Source organism: Microcaecilia unicolor, chromosome 11 (assembly GCF_901765095.1).
Source record: "Microcaecilia unicolor chromosome 11, aMicUni1.1, whole genome shotgun sequence".
NCBI lineage: Eukaryota > Metazoa > Chordata > Amphibia > Gymnophiona > Siphonopidae > Microcaecilia > Microcaecilia unicolor.
This window is the reverse complement of record NC_044041.1, coordinates 205,781,323-205,800,345: the sequence shown is the minus strand read 5'-3', so window position 1 is coordinate 205,800,345 and position 19,023 is coordinate 205,781,323. Positions and strand designations below refer to the sequence as shown.

The 19,023-nt window shown below is 44.6% G+C and overlaps 1 protein-coding gene across 1 annotated transcript in view; it reads left to right on the top strand.

Moving 5' to 3' along the window:
* LOC115481027 (adhesion G protein-coupled receptor B2-like) overlaps nt 1–19,023 on the top strand; it is a 78,105-nt gene that overhangs the window by 46,020 nt on the left and 13,062 nt on the right. The window contains 11 exon segments of the mRNA XM_030220012.1: nt 828–889; nt 892–953; nt 2,084–2,187; nt 2,320–2,422; nt 5,211–5,361; nt 6,358–6,427; nt 7,248–7,314; nt 7,739–7,824; nt 16,438–16,609; nt 16,793–16,888; nt 18,612–18,690. Of these exon segments, the coding sequence (XP_030075872.1) occupies nt 828–889; nt 892–953; nt 2,084–2,187; nt 2,320–2,422; nt 5,211–5,361; nt 6,358–6,427; nt 7,248–7,314; nt 7,739–7,824; nt 16,438–16,609; nt 16,793–16,888; nt 18,612–18,690 (1,052 nt within the window).

The following is a 19,023-nucleotide window of genomic DNA, read 5'->3' as shown; positions in this document are numbered from 1 at the left end:
GGGGTGGGGTGGGGAGGGGGGGGGGAAGGGGGTTGGTGTTTCACACATGTGCTCTAGAAAAGAACCCCATATGTGCCCAATGCACAATCCTCCTGCAGAAGTTATTTGACAGGTCTGGGATTTTCTCCCGAATCTGTCAAACCTAAGCCCCGCTCCCCCAACACAAGGCCCTGGTGGGTCCAGTGGGACCACTACTTCCCTCCCAATATTAAAAAATATGGCCTGGTGGTGCAGTGGGACCACTAGCCCTCATTCCCTTCCAGCATCCCATCCATCCCACCCACGGCCTACCTTATCCATAGTTGGAGGAGGAAGGGACTAGCACTCCCTCCTTCCTCTTTGGACGTCTCCTCAAAATGGTGGCGCCCTGCCTAGTGCATCCTGGGGTGTGCTGGGCAGGGCTTAACTTCCATATAAGGGTTAAGCCCCACCATTGCATTCCATGATGCACCAGGCAGGGCACCGCCATTTTGAGGAGGCGCCCAAAGAGAAGGGAGGGAGTGCTAGTCCCTCCCTGCTCCAACTATGGATAAGGTAGACCACCAATGGGGGGGTGCCGGGTGCCAGGTGGGATGGAAGAAGGAAGGGAGGGCTAGCAGTCCCACTAGACCATCAGGCCATTTTTTTAAATGTTGGGGGGGGGGGGGGTGCAAGTAGCGGACCCATTGGGTTCTTTAGTGTTTGGGGGGTGGGAGGGCCTGGAGGTCCTCCAGCCCATCCCCCTTTATTGGACACAAAGCTGCATCACAACTGTGTGGAGGGGGTGTTTTATCTCTGCTTGATGTTTTGAAACCATTCTGTCTCTTGTTTTTGATTTATATGATCAGGGACTCTGGCTTTGGAAACTGGGACACCCAGGGCTGCCAGACCGTACATTCTCACTCAGCTCACCCAAATGTCTGTGCCATCAGCTCTCCACCTTTGCACTACTTGCTCAGCTGCCTAAAGATCCGGTGAGTCTGGAGCCCGTTCTCTTCGGTGAGATATGACAGTATAAGTCAGCTGGCCAGAAGGGCCTGCAGGAGGGAACAGGAGCAGAAGGCATGTGACAGGTAGTGGGGGCTAGGAATGATGAGACCACCCCCACCCTGCACCTCCCAGCACAGCCTCCTCAACTCAACAAACAGCAATTATAATTTTAAAGAATGCATTCAGCAGGGACTTATCTGTGTTCTGTGTTAACATATTAATGGTGCGCGTTCTGTGTTGTGTGTGGTGTGTGTGTGTGGGAGGGGGATATGAACTAGCACAGGCCAATAACTGATGGATTTCTGCATGGACAGTTCAGACCTTGGGTTAGGGAGGGGGTGCACAGAGGGTATCCACAGAGATGTGGGTGAATACACATCTGTTTGTGCACTGAACTTGACAGCATGTGAGCTGTGTCTGCACAGTGTTCGTATGTGATTAAACCGATACATATGTGTGTAATTAGTATGCATACATACAGTGTACATGATTGCACACAGACTGACACGTAGCTTCCCCGTGGGCGGATGTGACCCACATTCCTTTAGTCTGTGCTTGTTGCTGGCAATTAATATTCTGTGAGAGTCACCTGTTGGTAGAGAGATGGAGAAATGCCTTCAGGGCAAGCAGAGAAGCACAGCAGAGGGGTAGCATTGGAAGGGAAGGTCTCCTCTAAGGAAAGGGGCGAGTGCAGTCTCTTAAAACACACTTCTGCCCCATAGGTCAATGCCCAGCTATTCACCTGGGATCACTCTCTGCCCATCGCAGGAGTGGCCGTCCTCAGGATTACGCACCCAATACCTGATCACTGAGGATCTGTTACTATGAATTTCTGGGGTCAGAGTCATTTCCACAGGAACCATGAGCAGAAGTGGCTTGGAAAGATCGTTAGTTGTTAGATCAATGGCCCTTTCAAACTGTGTCACAGAATTTCATTTTGCATATCTTGTCTGCTGCTCACCCTGCAGTCAAGCAGGTCCTTAGTCCGTTGCCTGGGTTTGGAGAAGACCGAGCGGCAGGGCTGTGATGAGTCGGGGTGTGTGGGGGGGGGGGGGGGAAGGGTGTATCCTGTACGTAGTGCAGTCAGTAAAGCTTCCGGTGAATCTTCTTGCAGGTCCTGGACCCCTCAGCAGCCCCATCCGTCCCTCTCATGATTGGCTGTGCGGTGTCCTGCATGGCGCTGCTCATTCTCTTGGCTGTGTATGCTGCTTTTTGGAGGTGGGTTGCCCCAGCAGAAGTGGAGCGGGAAGAGCAGCTCCTGTGAGGATATGAGCTGTGGTTTGGAAGTGTCCTGCCCCCACCTCACTGTCATGGTAGATTTCATGCTGGGTCTCTTTCCTCTTCAATTAGGTTTATTAAATCTGAGCGTTCCATTATCCTCCTCAACTTCTGCATTTCTATCCTGGCTTCGAACGTGCTTCTGCTTGTGGGTCAATCACAGGCGCTCAGCAAGGTGAGAACCGCACTTCATGTGTTGGCTGTACCTGACTGTGTATGTTGTATGTTCATATGCGTGTGAGTGTCTGTAATTACGTGTTTCTGTGAGAGGAAGACTGCCAGAAGAGGGGTTTGTGCCTGTGTTGTAATATGATGGAGGTGTGTGCCAGAGTCCTGGACATGCTGGGATTTGCACTCAGGTTGTAGAGCGGTGGGGAGGGTGGCAGTGTCCTGGAGAGATGGGGATTTACACTCATATTGTAGAGAAGCAAGGGATGTGTGCTGGTATCCTGGAGAAGCAAGGTTTGTGCAGCTGTAATGGAGGGTATTGATCAGGATTCTTATTATAAAACACAAATCACTTGAGATTTACTTGGTGATTTATTAAATGTCACCACATATCTTGAGATAATTCATAGCCTCGCGGTTTCTTGCCTGTGTGGACATTACTCCTTACATTGTGCCGACATATGCGCACTGCACTCTCGCTGCAGACCGTGGAATTGATGGAAATCCTGTAATGAGAAAGGCTGGACTTATTAGGAGACCTACCTCGGTGCGTCTCCGCCTCTCGCCTCTTTTTCCTGATTCTCCTCTGGTCTTCTCCCTGCTTGCTTCTTGTTTCCACTGGGTCCTGAGGAAGCACCATGGTGAGGAGGTGTGTGAGGAGGGTGGGCAACCTGCAGCCCAGGCCAGAGACATGATGTGCAGATGAGTTTGGCATGTGATATGAGTGAAACCTGAGATCCAGGATTTTGACTCCTTTCTTGATTGAAAATGTGGCTCCTTGGGTTGACTCAGAGGTCATTTGAGGGGAAGTACAGCTGTTAGAAATGCATTGGGTTCGGGTCAGTGCTATATGCTGCGATGTGGGGAGGAGTCTTGGAGTTGATCCAGATTGTCTAGAGCTGGGAATACGATGGAGGCAGATAAGGAGGAGGGGTGGGAGGGTGGAAAAATCATGGTTGTTTCTAAGCCTGACACCTGGTGGTCAGATTTAGAGCTAATGATACAACCTCAGGACTATTTCTGCAATGACCAGACTGGGATCAGTGGGAGGGTTTTAAAATTAAGGAAAAAATCTCCAGGGAGTTGTGAGTAAAGGCTTATGACATCGCAATCCTGGCACTGGTTCCGACTGAGCTGGAAAACAAATATCAATACCAACATCCTCTTATATTTCACAAAAGCCATTGAAGTTCAATATGGATTAACAGGATAAGAAGAGCAGACAGTCTCTGGAGAAAAAACAAACAATTTAATTAAAAAAAAAAAACCTAAGTTAAAAATTTGTTAAAAAGAAAAGCCTTCAGTTGTTTTCTGAAAAGATCATATTTTCTAATTCTTATTTGAATGGGAAGGACATATGAGTTTATCTTGTGGGGCAGACTGGATGGACGGTACAGGTTTTTCTCTGCCGTCATCTACTGTGTTATGTATGTATGACATTCCATATGTTTGCAGCAAAATAAGCAAAGGTAAATGAGGAAACAGTTTTTGAACAAAGGCCCTTTGGATTAGGAAATGACCCCCTTTTGAACATATTGTGAGCATGTGCACTGTGAGGCACATTTGTGAGTGTGTACATAGTATGCATGTACACTATGAAGCACGTTTGTGAGCATGTATACTGTGAGACACGTTTGTGAGAGTGTGCACTGCGATGCACATTTGTAAGTGTGAACATAATGAGCGCGTATACTGTAAAGCACGCTTGTGAGATGTATACTATGAGGAACGTTTGTAAGCATGTACACTTTGAAGCATGTTTGTGAATGTGTATACTGAAAGGCATGTGTGTGAACGTGTGCATAGTAAGCATGTACACTATGAAGAATGTTTGTGAGCATGTATACTATGAGGCACGTTTGTGACAGTGTGCACTGTTAGGCATGTTTGTGAGCATGTACATAATGAGCGTGTACACTGTGAGGCATATTTGTGATTGTGTATACTATGAAGCATGTGTGTGAACATGTATACTGTAAGGCACGTGTCTGAGCATTTTCATAGTAAGCATTTACACTGTGAGGCACGTTTTTGAGCACGTATACTGTGATGAATGTTTGTGAGTGTGTATACTATGAGGCATGTGTCTGACTGTGTATATTGTAAGGCACATATGTGAGCGTTTACGTGGTAAACATGCACACTGCAAAGCAAATTTGTGAGAGTGTGCACTGTGAGGCAGATTTGTAAGTGTGAACATAATGAGCGCGTATACTGTAAAGCACGCTTGTGAGATGTATACTATGAGGAACGTTTGTAAGCATGTACACTTTGAAGCATGTTTGTGAATGTGTATACTGAAAGGCATGTGTGTGAACGTGTGCATAGTAAGCATGTACACTATGAAGAATGTTTGTGAGCATGTACACTATGAGGCACGTTTGTGACAGTGTGCACTGTTAGGCATGTTTGTGAGCATGTACATAATGAGCGTGTACACTGTGAGGCATATTTGTGATTGTGTATACTATGAAGCATGTGTGTGAACATGTATACTGTAAGGCACGTGTCTGAGCATTTTCATAGTAAGCATTTACACTGTGAGGCACGTTTTTGAGCACGTATACTGTGATGAATGTTTGTGAGTGTGTATACTATGAGGCATGTGTCTGACTGTGTATATTGTAAGGCACATATGTGAGCGTTTACGTGGTAAGCATGCACACTGCAAAGCACATTTGTGAGAGTGTGCACTGTGAGGCAGATTTGCGAGCGTGTACACTGTGTGGCACGTTTGTGAGTATGTAAACTCTGTTCCTGCTGTATCTGTTCACTGCTTTGATAATCTGTCACAGGGCGTGTGTACCATGACCGCTGCCTTTCTGCACTTCTTCTTCCTGTCTTCCTTCTGTTGGGTGCTCACTGAAGCCTGGCAGTCCTACCTGGCAGTCCTTGGCAGAATGCGCAGCCGTCTGCTCCGCAAGCGCTTCCTCTGCCTGGGGTGGGGTAAGAGCTTCATACGTTTCCCATTTCTGTAGGCCCAGAACAGCTGAGCAAATCCTGCTACCATCCCAGAAACAGCGCAGTGCAGGGCATGTGCGGAGCTGGCGACTAAGATATCCATGAGCACTTTTGAATATTACTCACACAGCAGAACAGAAAGCAAAAACCCCAAGGTTACCTGAGTGATGCTACTCGAATCTAACTAGGAAAGTGGGACGATAGTCCAAAAAGTGCTTATATATGCAGTGACAGCACCAAGTGCACGAGCGTTTCTTAAAACTTTGCGCTGCAATGGGGTAAATTATATAAAGAACTAGTATGTCGGCCCGTATGTGTAATATCAATATTCTAGCTGCTCTGAAACATAGCTCCTAAATGCATTGGGGGAGGGGTACTTTCAAGCTGGGTATTCACATGGGTGGAGTTGGGACAGTGTATGGATGGGACACAGATCGATGAGTGTGATTATACAGTAATTTACACATTAGTTATCTGAGCGGGAGCTTTTACTCTGGCTCAATGGCTTGTAGAAGTGATAGCTGTCATGGGGGAGGGGGGTTAGTAATACTGCTGGCTAAGTGGGTACGTTTGGAGCAGGAATAGTGATTTTATAATGTATTGGGGAGGGGGTGTTTGTACATTATTACTCCATGTGCAGCTCCTACGTCTGACCAAAGCTTTTGTAAAACACTAATGGGACTTCTTCACACCCAATTCCCCTCTCTGTGTCCTTTTTTTGAAAAAACAGGGCTCCACATGTTTAAATAGGTGTAAATTTTTAATGGATAAGTATTGCACTGAAAAGTAGATGCATATTTTCAAAGTAGCACTTAACCATTTCTCACTGCTGGAAATACGCCCAGCGGTGCTTCAAAAAGCGGCTGTGCCATCGAATGTTGACCTCTGCGTGTTTGTAATAAGTTCATTATTGCCTCGCTGTTGTATTCAATTTCACTCTTTCTCTCTCTCTCTCTCTCTCTCATGTTCCTTCTGAATTAGGTTTGCCAGCATTAATTGTTGCCGTGTCTGTTGGTTTCACCCGAACCAAAGGATATGGGACCAGTCACTAGTACGTTCCTTTTCTTCAGGATCTTGTTGGGATGGTGAATCATAAAGACGCGGATTCTTGCTTCCAGTTGCACAGTCATGCACATTATTAACACAATTGCTTCTAAAACAAAAATGGGGAAACCTCCCCCCCCCCTTCAAATGATGAGGAAAGTAAAGATTGAGATGGGCTTCCTAGAATGAGCTGATCCACAATGGCCCACGTTCACTGTAGAAGCAGAACCACAGTAAAATATACAAACAAACAGTACAATTAAAATCATACAAATCATAAAAAACAATTTCAAATATAAAACATAAAAATGCATAACCACATAAACAAAATAAAAACAACTCAAATGCATAATCATACAAACAACGATAACTGTTAAAACTAAGAAATGGTAACAGTGAAAAAACACCAGAATAGATCTACTACATGCACAAAACTTTTAAGGGTGGTGTAGACCATTACCAAAAAATAGGGATGGATGAAAAGAACAATTTGGGGGTGGGGGGAATCAGTGTGGGCTAGGACAGGGACCAATTTTATACAATGAGACCCTGTGCTAAAGTAACCCAACTTCTGGTAAAAGAACCTCTTCCAATAGTAGCCCATATTGAATATATGTGTGTGTGTGTAGGGTATGACTTCCACTCTTGTCCTCACTCCCCCAACAAGGGCCCATAGTTGGTACAGGCAGGTCTGGGATCCAAGAAAGGGCTGTTCAGATGGAGTCTGAAATTTATGTAATTATTGGGATTGTGGAGTGTTGCTGCTTTCTGATGCCTTTTCTCTCTGCACCCCTCTTTTTGTTTGATCCTTCTGTTTCTTGCTGCAGCTGCTGGTTGTCTCTGGAGGGGGGTCTCCTGTATGCTTTTGTAGGACCTGCAGCCGTCATTGTACTGGTAGGTGCTGAGTTGTAGTTTTACAAGTAATCTTTAGGAAGGTGTTGATGTTTCTGCTGGAAAACATGACCAGTCGTTCACCTCCTCTCCTTTCTTTCTATGGATAAGTCTCTACACCATCTTCTCTCCCCCCCCCCCCCTTCATTTCCCTGGCACTGTCATCTCTCCTTCTTTATCCCTCTCCCTCTTCCACTGTTTCTCTTCCTTTGCTGTGCCCTTTGGAAGTTTGGAGGAGAGACTCACCTCGTACAATCTTATGGTGACACTGGAATGGGTGGCTGCAAGGGTGGGGGGCACAGCCCAGGGTGGTGGAGCTGCTGGGTCTGAGCAGTTTGCATGGGAAAGAGATGAAACTTTTTACACATTCACTGTTCTGTCCCTTCCCACTGTCCTCCCTGTTCTCTCCTCTGCTCCTGTACCTCAGGTGAATATGTTGATTGGGATTATTATCTTCAATAAACTCATGTCACGAGATGGGATTTCTGATAAGTCCAAAAAGCAGCGAGCAGGGTAAGTTTTGCTTTCTGCCCCTCTGTCCTGCTAATGCCAGGGGGTGGGGGTGAAGGGGATCTGTCACTCACATTAGGGGATGTAGAGGCTCAGTCCTAAGTCAACCATACCTGCAGTCTGGAAAGATGTGCAGCTTTATTAAAACAGTCACTTGACATGGCCACGTTTAACCTGCAGGCTGCATCAGGGGTAAAATCTGATATACTGCTGTACACCACCTTGGGTGAATCTGTTCATAAAGGTGGTTAATTTATTTATTGCATTTGTATCCTACATTTTCCCACCTATTTGCAGGCTCAATGTGGCTTACAGAGTCCTGTTATGGCATTGTCATTTCAGGATATCAATAAATATCAATAAATCGCAATAAATAAATATACAAACAGTACAATTAAAATCATACAAATCATAAAAATTAATTTCAAATATAAAACATAAACATGCATAACCAGATAAACAAAATAAATAATAGTAACTCAAATGCATAATCAGACAAACAGTGATAGCTGTTAAAACTAAGAAACGGTAATAGTGAAAAACACCAAAGTGGATCTACCACATGCACTAAACTTTTTTTTTTTTTTTTACAAAAGAGATATTAGCTCTTAACAGAATATACCATATCATTTCAGTGCACAGCATAAGCCTTATCCACAGTTGTGATAATAAGCCATGTGACTCATCAGACAGGAATGTAAAAAGAGAGCCTATACCCATTGGGAATAAAACAAACTCTCCCCTAATAGTCAGAACAAATCCAGCAACCGAAAAATATGACAAAAGTTTGTCAAAACAGCTGTAGCAACAGAAGATAAACACTGTCGCATTATGAAGGAGGCAGATTCACCTGTTAGCATGGTGGGAATGCTGTCATTCTGAGGAAAGAAGTCCGGTACTGTGAGTGCTTTTGATATGAGCTGTTTGAGTATTTTTGGTTTGTTTTAATATATTTTCATTGAGATCTCGGTGGATTGTTTGTTTTTGTTTCATTTGTACCCTGCGCTTTCCCACTCATGGCAGGCTCAATGCGGCTTACATGGGGCAATGGAGGGTTAAGTGACTTGCCCAGAGTCACAAGGAGCTGCCTGTGCCTGAAGTGGGAATCGAACTCAGTTCCCCAGGACCAAGTCCACCACCCTAACCACTAGGCCACTCCTCCACTGTTGCTACTATTTGAGATTCTACATGGAATGTTGCTATTCCACTAGCAACATTCCATGTAGAAGTCAGCCCTTGCAGATCACCAATGTGGCCGCGCAGGCTTCTGCTTCTGTAAGTCTGACGTCCTGCACATATGTGCAGGACGTCAGACTCACAGAAACAGAAGCCTGCCCAGCCTTCTACATGGAATGTTGCTAGTGGAATAGCAACATTCCATGTAGAATCTCCAATAGTAGCAACATTCCATGTAGAATCTTCATATATGAAAGCTCCCACGCTAATGGCCAAGTGTGTGGCCGTGAATTGACGAAATGGAAAATGTGGCCCTATTACAGCCACATTAATGGTGGCCTCAGCGCATGGGAAAGCCCAGCGCTACTGATACCTCAGGCAGGTTGTTATGCAGCTTAGTAAAAGGACACCCCCCCCCCCCCCCACCTATATGTGGCTATTTTCTGTGGAATTTATCTGTATAATTTGAGCCACTGTATAAGTGGTCCTGAACTTAAAACCTATAAGGTTATTCATTTGCTGTTTATGTGCTCCACTTGTCTGGATAAAGTTATCTGGCTGTGGGTTGAATATCATTACTATCCTTTATAATTTTCGGCTCCTTCAGCTTAAATGGATACATTTTGGCTGTAAATTGACTTTACAAAGCCAGTGTTTGAATATTTTGTGTTCTGTTTTGTCACTCTCTGCTGATCAGATGTTTCAGGCGTGGAGCTGTGTCCAACCCAGAGCCTCCCCTCCCCCACTGCTGATATCACCAGTGTCATATTAATGTCACATACTTTTCTCTGTTTTTAGATAGTGTTTGCGAGATAGAGATTGATAGATATAGATAAAGATTATATGAACAAAAGCTGGTAAAGCAACTTATGACTAAACCTCACGAGCAGGGTTTCCTGAAACGAGTCCTCAAGAACCCCCAATAGATCAAACTTTGGGTAACCCATATGGACAAATGAGCCTGTTGGTTGGAGCATTGGTTATTGCCAATGAGTATCGGTGGTGTAGGATGAACGTCTGAATGCACTCCCTGGCTGCCACAGGGCTTTTTGTTCCTACACAAGCTGCATATACCTCAAAGGGTGGCATCTTTCCATCATCTGAAGGTCACCTTGAAGGTCAGGCTGGAGGCTGCTGCAGGAATGGTAGAGCTCTGCCTGCACCTGAAGGTATCACATGCTCTACTGAGTTCATTTATTTTCAGCAGCTGCTCCATGGTTGTATTTTTAGCTGGCTGAATTAGGAGCTGCTCTCGGCTGTCTCATTCTCATATCTGCTGCGGCACACAAGTCTATGCATTTTCTTCTCTCGCTTCATGTCTCTTTCCTGCTTATCTATTCTGAGTCTTGCACAAATTCTTGCTGCTGTTTGGTTCTCACCTCCAGTGTTTTTTTTAGTGCATATGGAAGACGGACCGGTTACACCTTAAAGAGGAAATGCACTGTCCAGTTGTGTTCTGACTGCAGTGAAAGCACACACTGTCCAGCTGTGCTACCTCTTTCTTTTTAATTAATTTTTATTTTGGATTTAGTTTCTGACAATAGAACAGCACGCACTGCCCAGCCATCCTCTGACCTCTGTTTTCTGACTGCAGTGAGATTATGCATTGCCCACATGTCCTCTGACCTCTGCTTTCTTTGTGCAGTGAGATCATGCCCTCCCCTTACTTACTAGTGCCCTGGTGGTCTAGTGACCTCTTCCGCCTTCAGGGCAGGAAAGAGCCCCCTCTTTCCTGCCCGGAGCGCTGCCCTGCATGCATCCTTCCTGTTGGTGATCTCGGCACCGATTCAAAATGACCGCCGAGTGTTGAAGCAACCTCGTGAGACTTCAACTCTTGGCGGCCATTTTGAATCGGCGCCGAGATCACCAACAGGAAGGATGCATGCAGGGCAGCGCTCCGGGCAGGAAAGAGGGGGCTCTTTCCTGCCCTTAAGAGGTCACTAGACCACCAGGGCACTAGTAAGGTAAGGGGGTGACGGGGAGGGGGGGTGACGGAGTGTATGACATGGGGGAGGGGAAAATGTGACAGGGGGCGGAGCGAGGGCATGAAAGGGTGTGTGTGGTGGGGGCGGGGCATGTGTCCTCCTTTTTGGGAGACAAAATATGGTAACCCTACTCCTGTGTCCTCAGCAAATTATTGTATGTAAAAAAAATGTAAAGCATCTTGAGCTAAAATTGGAAAACGTGGTCTAGAAATGAATTTTAATCATTCTTGAACTGAGGTGTGGCCTCATGATAGAACAGTGGCCGGAAATCCAGGGGTCAAATCCTTCTTCCCCCTCTGTTGCCTGGGATGCAAAACAGATTTTGAGCCCTGCTGGCCAAGGAAATACCGATTTTGTAACTCACCGTGAGCTTGGATTAAAAAGATGAGTAATGACTGTAGATTTGGGTGCAGGTTTCTTGCATTGTCACCCTGAGATTCTGGAATAATCTGACTTGAGAGATGCCCCCCTCCTCTGCTTTATTAATTAAAGCTTGGCTCAGCTTTATATCATTTGTATATGTGAGGGGGAGGAAGGGGGGATCAGTTACCAATGCACTGTGTATATTTATTGTATTGGATTACTTATCCTAGTAGTAAATCACCTCAACCCTTTTCTGGTAGTTTTCGTTTCACAAATAGAAAAAAAATGTAAATAACTTCAAAATTGAAATCCAGAGCCTAAACCTTGAAAAATCAGACTGCTAAATCCTTCTACTCCCAACTGTGTATGTAGTGCACGTGGACATGATCATATGAGTGTTAGAGGCTCAGGCGCCTTCTGTCACAATTCTCGGCCTCTATCCTGAGCTCAGGGGTCTTCTGTCATAATTCACAGCCTTTTTTCTGGGCTCAGAGGCCCTCTGTCGCAATCTTCAGCCTCTTTCCTGAGGCCCCTTGCAGTGTCTCTCTCTCTCTCTCTCTTGCCAATAACGGGCGACAAAAATGATGAAGGGGATTGGACGACTTCCCTATCAGGAAATGCTAAAGTGGCTAGGTCTGTTCAGCTTGGAGAAAAGATGGCTGAGGGCAGATATGATAGAGGTCTATTAAATATTGTGTGACGTGGAATAGGTAGATGTGAATTGCTTGTTTACTGTTTCCAAAAATACTAGGACTAAGGGGCATGCAGTGAAGCTACAAAGTAGTAAATTTAAAATGAATCAGAGAAAATATTTCTTCATTCAACATGTAATTAAACTCTGGAATTCGTTGCTGAAGAATGTAGTAAAAAGCAGTTAGCTTAGCGGGGTTTGAAAAAGGTTTGGATGACTTCCTAAAGGAATAGTCCTTAGACTATTATTAAAATGGACTTGGGGAAAATCCACTGCTTATTTTTAGAACAAGCAGCATAAAATATATTGTACTGTTTTGGGATCTTGCCAGGTACTTGCGACCTGGATTGGCCACTGTTGGAAACAGGATGCTGGGCTTGATGGACCTTTGGTCTGTCCCAGTATGGCAATACTTATGTACTTAACTGGTATCTTCTTTCCCCATCTGTGGATACATCCCAAGGGATTATGTGTCAAAAAAAATCATAATTTTACAAAATTATGCAAATGTAATGCCTTCTGTTTTTACAGGCTACACAAAATAGTGGAAAAAGCTGAACGTGAAAAGATTCTGGTGGATAGGGGGAGACAGATGCCTCCTCTTTCTATAGAAGACTTTCTCGATTGTACTCTGCCTTGAATCCATTGTGAAATCAGGCAGAATATAAATCCTCAAACAGAATAAGGCCCTAACGAACTGACACTTGAGGAACTTCTGAAATCCTCAGGTCCATGCCAGCAAATTCTTTTGTAAAACCACCTTTATCAAGCCTATCCCCCAAAATAAGCAGGCCTGACAGTCAGTGTATTTTTTAATCACCAGCCACTGTGGCTAAAATAAATCTGAAAATTCAGCCCCCTTATCTGCGCAGCAGCAGGGGCTGGATATCCGGATAGGGCACTGTCTGGATAGCAACAATATTCAGCCCCCTATCTGGATGGGTAACCGGATAAAGTCCAAACAGCTCTTTAGGTTTCCTAACTTCATCTGGATAGTTACACAGTTACAGAACGAATATTGTCATTAATTGAATAACTCTGGGGACCCGCTGTTGCTCTGCCTGTGGACCGCCATAGCTGCTGTTTTGCTCCTGCACTGCATTTAGACAGCGCTGCAGCGTACTGCAATGATTTTCTGTGGTGCTATTTAGATAGACCTGGTGTTATTTGGATAGTACTGCAGTGCACTGCAATGATTTTCAGTGGTGACAATGGTGCACTGCAATGATTTTCAGTGGCATTACTTAGACAGCGCTGCAGTGCACTTCAATGATTTTCAGTGGTGTTATTTGGACAATGTTGTGGTACACTGCAATGATTTCCAGTGATGTTCTTTGGATAATACTGTGGTGCACTGCACTGATTGCTGTGGTGTTATTTGGATAGCATTGCAGTGCACTGCTATGATTTTCAGTGGATTTATTTGGATAATGCTGTGGTACTCTGCAATGTTTTTGAGTGGCCTTATTTGGATAGTGCTGTGGTGCACTGCAATGATTTCCAGTTGTGGTGTTTGGATAGTGCTACAGTGCACTGCAATGATTTTCAGTGGCAACATTGGTGCATTGCAATGATTTTCAGTGGCAACAATGGTGCACAGCAATGATTTTTAATGGTGTTATTTGGATAGTGCTGTGGTGCACTGCAATGATTTCCAGTTGTGGTGTTTGGATAGTGCTACAGTGCACTGCAATGATTTTCAGTGGCAACATTGGTGCATTGCAACGATTTTCAGTGGCAACAATGGTGCACAGCAATGATTTTTAATGGTGTTATTTGGATAGTGCTGTGGTGCACTGCAATGATTTCCAGTTGTGGTATTTGGATAGTGCTGCGGTGCACTGCAATGATTTTCAGTGGCAACATTGGTGCATTGCAGTGATTTTCAGTGGCAACAATGGTGCATTGCAATGATTTTCAGTGGCTTTATTTGGGTAATGCTACAGTGCACTGCAATGATTTCCAGTAGCGTTATTTAGATAGCACTGCAGTACACTGCACTGATTTTCAGTGGCATGGTGTTATTTGGATAGTGCTGCGGTGCACTGCAATGAATGTCGGTGGCATTATGTATATAGCACTTTGGTGCATTGCACTGATTTCCAGTGGCTTTATTTGGATAATGCTGTGGTACCCTGCAATGTTTTTGAGTGGCCTTATTTGGATAGTGCTGTGGTGCACTGCAATGATTTCCAGTTGTGGTGTTTGGATAGTGCTGCGGTGCACTACAATGATTTTCAGTGGCTTTATTTGGGTAGTGCTACAGTGCACTGCAATGATTTCCAGTAGCATTATTTAGATAGCACTGCAGTACACTGCAATGATTTTCAGTGGCATGGCATTATTTGGATAGTGCTGCGGTGCACTGCAATGATTTCCAGTTGTGGTGTTTGGATAGTGCTGCGGTGCACTGCAATGATTTTCAGTGACTTTATTTGGGTAATGCTACAGTGCACTGCAATGATTTCCAGTAGCGTTATTTAGATAGCACTGCGGTGCACTGCAATGAATGTCGGTGGCATTATGTAGATAGCACTGTGGTGCATTGCACTGATTTTCAGTGGCTTTATTTGGATAATGTTGCGGTACCCTGCAGTGTTTTTGAGTGGCCTTATTTGGATAGTGAAACTGATTGGAATCAAAGAGATGGCAAATCGCTCATAGGTGACAAGAAACCAAGAAACTAATTTTGGACAGATGTGGCAAAAGAGATAAGGAAGAATTAAGAATTACGTCTAAGTAACAGAAGCTAGCCTGAGGGGTGGTCTTTATCTGCCTACACTTTTCTCCGTTTCATCCTCCCTCCCTCTTTGACATGCTTCCTCATCCAAGGTTTGTAGCTCCATCTCTGCCTTGGCTGGCAGATCTGACCCCCCTGCCAGTTGCACTGCAGAGCTCTTTGGCTTGTCTGGTGTTGCTCTATTTCTTCAGTGTGCTTGTTAGGCTGGCAAGGCTCGGCCTCCCCACCAGCCATGTGGCACATGTTCCCTCAGTGTTTTTTAAAGGGCTGAGAGGAGGTGATCCTGAGCTCACCGTGGTCCAGTGGTGCCGGTGGTCTGATGACTCACAGGAGCGTGGCTGGAGGAGACGGGGTTGAGTGGAGGAAACTCGGCACTGAAGCTGAGCTTTGGTTAGGCTGAGGCGGCAGCTGTGTCTTCTCTTTTGCTTGGCCAATGTGAGGATAAATGGATGTGGATGTTTCTGCTTTCCTTCACCCACTGGATTGTACAGTTTGCACAGTTATGTGTGTGTTTATTAATGATGTTTTGCACACACGTAATCACAGAATTCCCTGGGGTGTACCTGAAGGGGTAAATGTGCATGGAAGGAGGGTTCTGCTCTTCCTGCTGTTCCTACATCAGCTAAGGATAACATCCCAAATGTATCTAGACCAGTGGCATAGCCACAGGTGGGCCTGGCAGGCTCACCCAAAATTGTGACACTCTTGCTGTGGCTGGTGGGGATCTCCAAACCTTGCCAGCTGAAGATTTTCTCTCCTTGGGCACCAGCGCTCTTCCAAATGTCAGCCAACGGCAATTGCCTGGAGACCGGCCCTTCTGCACATGCTCAGTTTTTGCACATGCATAAGCACTGAGCATGCATGACAAGCCGGTAGTAGCATCAGTTTGAGGCAAGTGCTGCCGGCTGCCATTTGGAAGAGTGCTGGCTGCTTGAGGAGGAGGAAATCTTCAGGAAGCAGGGTTTGGGAATCCCTGCCTGCTCAAGTATTTAATATTTGGGGTCTGTGGGCAGGGAAGGGTGGAGAGAGGAGCAAACCAGAGGGGGATTGGGGGGGATGTGAATTCCATGCCCACCCACCTTGGGCTCAGGCCCACCGAAATTTGACCATCTGGCTACGCCCCTGAAGACTCCCTGAGCACAGTCTGTGTATGAACAAACAGTGGACGAGGCTGCTGATGCTTGACTTGCTCTCTCATTTCATGTCATTTATTATATTTATACATTCTTACTACCTCTGTGCAGTTAACAAAAGCACATTTATAAAATAGCAATACAGAAAAGAACACATTAAAACATGAGCATCTATATAAAAAAAAGAATTTGCCCTGTATCATTCTTTGTGACCAGAGAATAAACAACGATTAAAGCACCTGAAACTCAAAATGCGAGAATAACTCCATATCCATTATTAAACAAATGGCTTAAAAAATTAACTATAAGCACAGAAATTGGCTTCTCCGGCCAACTGGCAACTCATGAAGACACAACAGTACTGGAGAGATATGATCAAAGTTTTCAAAGCAGATATCACAGGAGTGGATTCGATCTGCAGTCTCCTCCCTCTCCAGGGTCTCCCTGGCACACTCAGTACAGACAGGGATAACTGGTGTTGTTTACCCTCTGTGGCTGCTGGATTCTGACATCTGCCTCCCTCACTAGGTCCTCGCTCTGGAGCTCCTGCGTGGTTCTGCCACTACTCGCTCTGACTTGGATGTCCGCAGTCCTGGCCATGACAGACAGACGCTCCATCCTGTTCCAGGTCCTTTTTGCCATATTTAACTCTGTTCAGGGGGTTGTGATCCTCACCATTCATGGCTTCTTACGAAGAGAGGTGAGAGGGTTTGTGGGCTCCTGTGTGTCGTGTAGCCGTCCCTTCTCGTCACCCTTTCCCCATAGCTTCCCTGTGGCCAGACAAATCAGCTTGGGGGCACAAGACTGCAGCATTTGAATGGGGTATGGGGAAGGGGCCATTGACCCACAGGTAACTGCAGTGTCTCCTGATGGTGGGATCTAGGTCCAGGAGGTGGTGAGATGTCAGACTGGAGTGTGCAAGAGTGAGGAGAGTGAGAATTCCCCCGATTCCTGTAAGAATGGACAGGTGCAACTCATGGTGAGTATGGAATGAGGAGAAGGTGACCCTGGGCAAGTTACTGTCAGTGTATAATGGGACATGTGCTGGTGTGTTAGACGTGTGCTGACTGTCTTGTCATTGCCAAAGTGCTGATGAAAAGAGGTATGGGCCTGTGTGGTGTATATGTGTCCATGTGTGCTGTGTGTGATGTATATGTGAGATTGTGTGTAGTGTATGTGTATATATGTGTGAGTGTGTGTGTGTTTGTATATACATGTATTTGTGTGTGATGTCTGTGAATGCATGTGTGTGTGATATGTGTGTATGCATATGTGGTGTATGTATATATATATATATATATATATATATATATATATATATATATATATGTGGGATGTGTGTGTATGTGTGTCTGTATATATGTGTATACATGTGTGTGTATGTATGACTGTGTGGTGTATATGTGTGTCTGTGTGTGTGGTTTGTGGTGTGTGTATATATGTGTATGTGATGTGTATGTGTATACAGTGTGTATGCATGAGTGCATGTGGTGTTCGTGCGTGTGAGTGATGTATTTGTGTGTGTGTTGTATATATGTTTGTGCATGTATATGTGATGTGTGTATATGTATATATGTGTATGTATGCATGTGTTTATATATGTGTGTGTGTTTAGTTTATTATTCACACTATATGTATGTGTATATATGTGTGTATGTGTTTGTATATATATATATGTGTGTGTGATGTATATGTGCCTGTGTAGTGTGTATGTCTTTGTCTATATATGTGTGTGATGTCTATGAATGCACATGTGTGTGGTGTGTGTACGCATATGTTTGTATGTGTATATATGTATATGTGATGTGTTTGTAAGTGTCTGTATAAGTATGTGTATATATGGGTATGTGTATATGTATGAGTGTGTGTGGTGTATATGTGTGTCCACGCATATATATATATATGTCTGTGGTTTGTGGTGTGTGTGTGTATATTTGTATATGTGATGTATGTATATGTATATATGTGTGTATGTATGCATGTGTATATACATGTGTGTGTGTTTAGTTTATTATTCACACTATATGTGTGTGATGTCTGTGAATGTACATGTGTGTGGTGTGTGTGTACGCATGTGTGTATGTGTATATATGTACGTGTGATGTGTTTGTATGTGTGTCTGTATATATATGTGTATATATGGGTGTGTTTATATGTATGAGTGTGTGTACGCATGTGTGTATGTGTATATATGTAAGTGTGATGTGTTTGTATGTGTGTCTGTATTTGTATGTGTATATATGGGTGTGTGTATATTTATGAGTGTGTGTGGTGTATATGTGTGTCCACGCATATATATATGTTTGTGGTGTGTGTGTATATTTGTATATATGATGTATGTGTGTGTGATGCGTGTGTATGCATGTGTATATATGTTTGTGTGTGCATGAGTGCGTGTGTATGCATGTGTATATATGCTTGTGCATGAGTGCGTGTGGTGTGTGTATATATATATGTGTGTATATATATGTGTTTCTGCGTGTATGTTTGTGTGTCTGTGTTTATATATGTGTATATGTGCATGTATATAATATATGTGAGTGTATGTGCTTATATGTATGTATGTGTATAGGCATTAATTTGCCTGTTTCTTGAAACAAGATCACCAGTTTGATTGCAACACTTCTATCTGTCTTTCTCCTTCCTTTCTTCGATATGTCCCCATTTCTCTCTCCCCTCTTGTTCTCTCTGTGTTTTTATAGACGGATTTTGAGAAAGACATAGATCTGACCTGCCAGACCACTGAAAAGTCTTCGTGGTACACAGCACACGGGGAAACAGGTAGGTGCTGGAGGGGCTGAAGTAAAATTCCTGCCCCAGTCTAGAAACCCGGAGTCCTCATCTCACTGAAAAGTTTCACCATAGTTCAGATAATAGCAAGATTTCTGCCTTCACGCCTCGATGTGACAAGTTCGGTTCTACTGATCATACACTGGAAAGATAGGGTGGTAATACTGAGTAGGCTCAACTCAGTGAATGTGAGGGACCCATAGGACTCAGCACAGGGCAGTGAGTGTCAGATCCATAGGACTCAATATGGGGCAGTGAGTGGGGGACCTGCGTGACTCAGCACATGGCAGTGAGTGTAGGATCTGTGTGACCTAGCATGGGGCA